Source organism: Mus pahari, chromosome 6 (assembly GCF_900095145.1).
Source record: "Mus pahari chromosome 6, PAHARI_EIJ_v1.1, whole genome shotgun sequence".
NCBI classification, from domain to species: Eukaryota; Metazoa; Chordata; class Mammalia; order Rodentia; family Muridae; genus Mus; species Mus pahari.
In genome coordinates, this window is record NC_034595.1 from 953,248 (window position 1) to 958,081 (window position 4,834).

The following is a 4,834-nucleotide window of genomic DNA, read 5'->3' on the forward strand; positions in this document are numbered from 1 at the left end:
CTAGCACCGAATTCTGCCAGAGGAAGGCAGATATCGGACATTTTGGAACAGTCTACACACACACACACACACACACACACACACGCACACACGCACACGCGCGCGCGCGCGCGCGCATACACCAGTAGAGTTGTGCACTGACTGCAGCATCCTCCCCCAAGTCTTCACTCTTAGACCTCTAGAGGCGGCTGGCCCACTCTGGCCCCGCAGTAGTGGAGGGATTGAGAGGGGGCGACTGCTAGAGAGCAGGAGCCAACTTGGCTAACCAGGCATTCTCCTGCATATAGAGAAGGGTCCCAAGCCACCTAAGGACCGTGAGGCTTCCCCTAAACACCTCTTGAGATACAAAACCTCGGGACAGCCCAGGAACCTGGTAAAGCGACTCCCTGTGGCACTACCTCACCACGAGCAGAGAAGCGCGTTCTAAAACAGCCGCAGGCTGCAGGCACCGGAGGACAGCGAAGTTGCTGTGGACTTGGGAATCCTTGTCTGAAAATGAATCGCACCAGAGATTGGGCCAGGTAGCCTAAACCTGGGTTTGGAAAGCATCCCAAGAATTAAACGCGCCCCACCTTAGTCCAGTTCTTACCCTCTGAACAAGAAAATGCCGTGAGCACCCTTTCCACGCGAGACACAACTTTTCGCAAAGACAGATCCTAATTCAGGAGCGCTGGGACGAGCTCCTGGAGTCCTGGAGCCTCAGTCTCCCGCTTGGCGCGCAGAGGGGACCAGCCCCCGCATCTCCAGGCGCCCTCCCCGCTCTGACGTTGTGGGGCTCCAGCCGCTACCTGGGGAGGTGTGCCAGTCGCGGGGGGGGGAGGGGGCAGTCGGGGGGCGGGCAGGGAAGCGGCTACGCCCCGCGTTTGCTGGAGCCTTTAAGGAGGAGAAGCCAGCGGAGGGAGGAGCTGGCCCAGGTGTGTGCAGGAGAGCTTCTCGCCCGCGAGACTCCGGGCGGGAATCCAGGGCCGCAGAGCCGAGCACTTGCTCGCCACCTGGCCCGGCCCGCTCGCCCGCCTCACCTCTCTGTCCTCCGCTTGGGCTGTACCTTCACCGTAGGGGTGCGGCATGGGCGGCCCCCACAGGGGTGTACGGTGCCCCCACTGACGGCCCTGGCACGAGACCCCAGCCCGCAGCTTCCTCTACGCGCACCGCCTCGACGGTCATCCTCGGACCCGCAGGGACTCCCAAACAGCTGCCGCCACCCCGGCCTCCAAACCACGTCCGGACCCCCGACCACCTGGCACCAAAGACCCTCTGGCCGGTGCCCTACAGGAGCCGTCGGTGGACCCAGCGCTCCAGACTCCGAAGTCCCCTGCCCTTAGCGCTCTCGGTGCCAGCTGCAAAGCCCCGGCGTCGGCTCCCGGGGGATCGCGATCCGGGCCGGCGCGGCCGTCCGCAGCTGCAAACGACGGGGGGCACGGGGGGACCGCGGCGCCATGACGGCCGAGAGCGCGCCGCCTCCCCCGCCGCAGCCCGAGTCGCTGGCAGCCGTGAAGGAAGAGCGCGGTGAGGCAGCGGCGGCGGGCGCGGGGGTCCCGGCGGAGGCGGCGGGTCGCGGCGCGGGAGGACGGCGACGCAAGCGCCCCCTGCAGCGGGGGAAGCCGCCCTACAGCTACATCGCGCTCATCGCTATGGCCATCGCGCACGCGCCCGAGCGCCGCCTGACTTTGGGCGGCATCTACAAGTTCATCACCGAGCGCTTCCCGTTCTACCGCGACAACCCCAAGAAGTGGCAGAACAGCATCCGCCACAACCTCACCCTCAACGACTGCTTCCTCAAGATCCCGCGCGAGGCGGGCCGCCCGGGCAAGGGCAATTACTGGGCGCTCGACCCCAACGCCGAGGACATGTTCGAGAGCGGCAGCTTCCTGCGCCGCCGCAAGCGCTTCAAGCGCTCGGACCTGTCCACCTACCCGGCCTACATGCACGACGCAGCCGCTGCCGCCGCCGCTGCCGCCGCCGCCATCTTCCCGGGCGCCGTGCCCGCCGCGAGGCCGGCTTACCCGGGCGCCGTCTATGCGGGCTACGCGCCACCGCTCGCCGCGCCCCCGCCGGTCTACTACCCCGCCGCGTCGCCGGGGCCCTGTCGGGTCTTCGGCTTGGTTCCCGAGCGGCCGCTCAGCCCCGATCTGGGCCCCTCGCCGTCAGCGGCCGGCGGCTCGTGCGCCTTTGCGGCTGCGGCGGGCGCGGCGGGCACAGGGAGCTTCCAGCCGGCTGTGTGCACCGGAGCGCGGCCCGTCAACCCCGCTGCCTATGCCGCCGCCTACGCGGGTCCCGACGGCGCGTACCCGCAAGGGGCGAGCAGTGCGCTCTTCGCCGCTGCTGCGGGCCGCCTGGCCGGACCGGCCTCGCCCCCCGCGGGAGGAGGCAGTGGCGGCGTGGAGGCTACCGTGGACTTCTACGGCCGCACGTCGCCGGGCCAGTTCGGAGCGGCGCTGGGGCCCTGCTACAATCCCGGTGGGCAACTCGGAGCCGGTGGTGGCGGTGCCTACCACTCCCGCCACGCTACCGCCTACCCCGGCGCGGTGGATCGGTTCGTGTCTGCCATGTGAGTCAGGGGTAGGCACGAAACCTCACTGACTCCGGGACGTTCTGAAAGATGTAAATCCCCCGGAACCGGAGGACAGGACTAAAAAGTGTATCGGACTCACGTGCTAGGATTCCCCGGAGGGCCGCGGAGGCTCGGTGTCTTGCACTGTTCACAGACCCGATTTGCTTTGGACATGGGCGGACACGTAGGGAGGGCACAGCCGCGTTTGGCCCGACACAAGGGACCCTCGATGGTGCGAAGCTCCAAAGAGCATGCCTTTCTGCCGTTCTACTAGGGAGGGCCCTAGGCTGTAAAGGGTGGAGAGTTGCTGAGCTGTGTACGCCAGAATCTAGGATCCTGAACCGTGGTGGAGTCGTCCGACCTCACCGTGTGCTATGCAGCGCCAAACTCGGGCTTTTTACGTGCTTGCCTCTTGTACTTTTGACTACCCCAATAAAAGGCTCGGACAGTGTCTTTATAATTCAAATGAGAACAAGTTTGCAAAAAGAATTGCTTTAAAAAAAAATAGTACGGTTCAGCTGGGCTAGTTTTCTCTGCCTCGGAGAGCCACACAAGCCTGGGTCTCCATCATAACTGAGAATTCTTCGGTGTGATCCAGCCTCAACACCTGACGTTTAGTCTGCCATACAGAACTGTGTGTTTCTACCCTCTTATTTTTAACCCCCCCTCCCATTATCTTAGGTGCCTGCCTTCCATATTTGGCAGCATTGGTGAGCCACCCAGGGCTTCCCAGTAGCCACTAATGTCCAAAAGCCATCCAGGAATGGGAACAGATCATTGGCAAGTATTTTACCCAAACTCCTAGGACTGACTCCAAGTAGAGACTGTGCCCTAATTATTGATTTTTTAGAGAGAGAGAGAGAGAGAGAGAGAGAGAGAGAGAGAGAGAGAGAGGTGTTGGTCATTCTGCAGCAGTGACCACCCAATGAAAAATCTGATTTTCTGGTAAGGAGAATGTAGGTGGGGAGACTTTCCTTAACTGGAGCTGTTTGTCCTGTTTCCTGCGCACTCCTGCTTCCGAGGGAAAGGAAAAATAATAACAGATTGGATGATTAACAAAGCGATCTTTTTTCTTTTAAAAAATGTTTTTTTAATTTCATTCCCTATCTTGTTTGTTTTAGGCAGCAGGTTCACAGAAATTAGAATTCAACGTCGGAGGAAAAAAAATCCAACATGTCTTCATCTTTCTCTTGAGAAGTTTTGATTTTAGAACAAAACTATCTAGCGCTGAGGAGGGGCTCCACTCCCCTCCTTCAAACAGACCAGAGTTTCTAGGTAGACTGATTTAATAATAATAATAATAATAATAATAATAATAATAATAATATCTGAGCAAGTGAACTTGGACAAGAGAAATGTGGCCTCTTTCTGTGTATTTAGAGCTTGGTAAAGAAGGGAGAGACTGTGAAAAGATGTCATGAAAGCATTGGTGATTCATTCTCTCTCTCTCTCTCTCTCTCTCTCTCTCTCTCTGTGTGTGTGTGTGTGTGTGTGTGAGAGAGAGAGAGAGAGAGAGAGAGAGAGAGAGAGAGAGAGACTTTCTGTCCTGTTCACAAAGATAGTTGAAATTGGTTCCTAACAGAGGAGTATTTAACTAAATCACACCTCCAACAAGAATACAGTACAAGCCACAAGTGTGATTTAAATTGTTCTAGTAGCTACATTAATCAAAGAAAAAATTAACAGTGAGATTAGTTGTAATAGTAGATTGTATTTAATTCAATATATCTGAAATATGGTTTCCACATACTCAAGATAGACACCGTTAAAATGCTGCCTTTTTATCCATGCCTTCGGATGTTGGAGCTAGGTTTTTGGTCTAGCCATACTCAAGTACCCAACAGCCTTTCCTGGCTTTGTGATGATAGACGCCCATTTGAAGGCAGATGACATTCAGCCCTGTAACTCTGGACTTCAGGTGCTGAGGCCGCTTCCTCTTCACGTGGGCTTTCCAGGTATGGGGTTGAGGGTTCTGTGTCCTAGGCTATAGTAAGGCCTGGAGCCCTACCTACCTCTCAAAGACTGGAAGTTGACCATCAGCCCTGACGCGTTCTCCTCCAAGGCTAAAAAGGAGCAGTGTTTGCCCTTCTTAGTTCGGGAACTGAGCCTGTGAGTTCTAATTTGCAAATTGGGTGCCTTGACAAGACCATTAACATTAAGACAGCCTTTTCTCTAGTGCCCTCATTTACAAAATGGGATTTTGTGATTGCTACCTCAGACCTTCCAAAACTTAAAAGGGAAGAAAAGAGACAGGCAGATGCAAGAAGGAGGCGGGAGTGGGGG

The 4,834-nt window shown here is 57.4% G+C and overlaps 1 protein-coding gene across 1 annotated transcript; it reads left to right on the forward strand.

Moving 5' to 3' along the window:
- The first annotated feature begins 907 nt into the window (after window positions 1–907).
- Window positions 908–3,011, forward strand: Foxe1 (forkhead box E1). Its single transcript, XM_021201235.2, has one exon. It carries the CDS (start codon window positions 1,437–1,439, stop codon window positions 2,550–2,552), a length of 1,116 nt encoding a protein of 371 aa, XP_021056894.1. The 5' UTR covers window positions 908–1,436; the 3' UTR covers window positions 2,553–3,011.
- The last annotated feature ends 1,823 nt before the right edge of the window (window positions 3,012–4,834 follow it).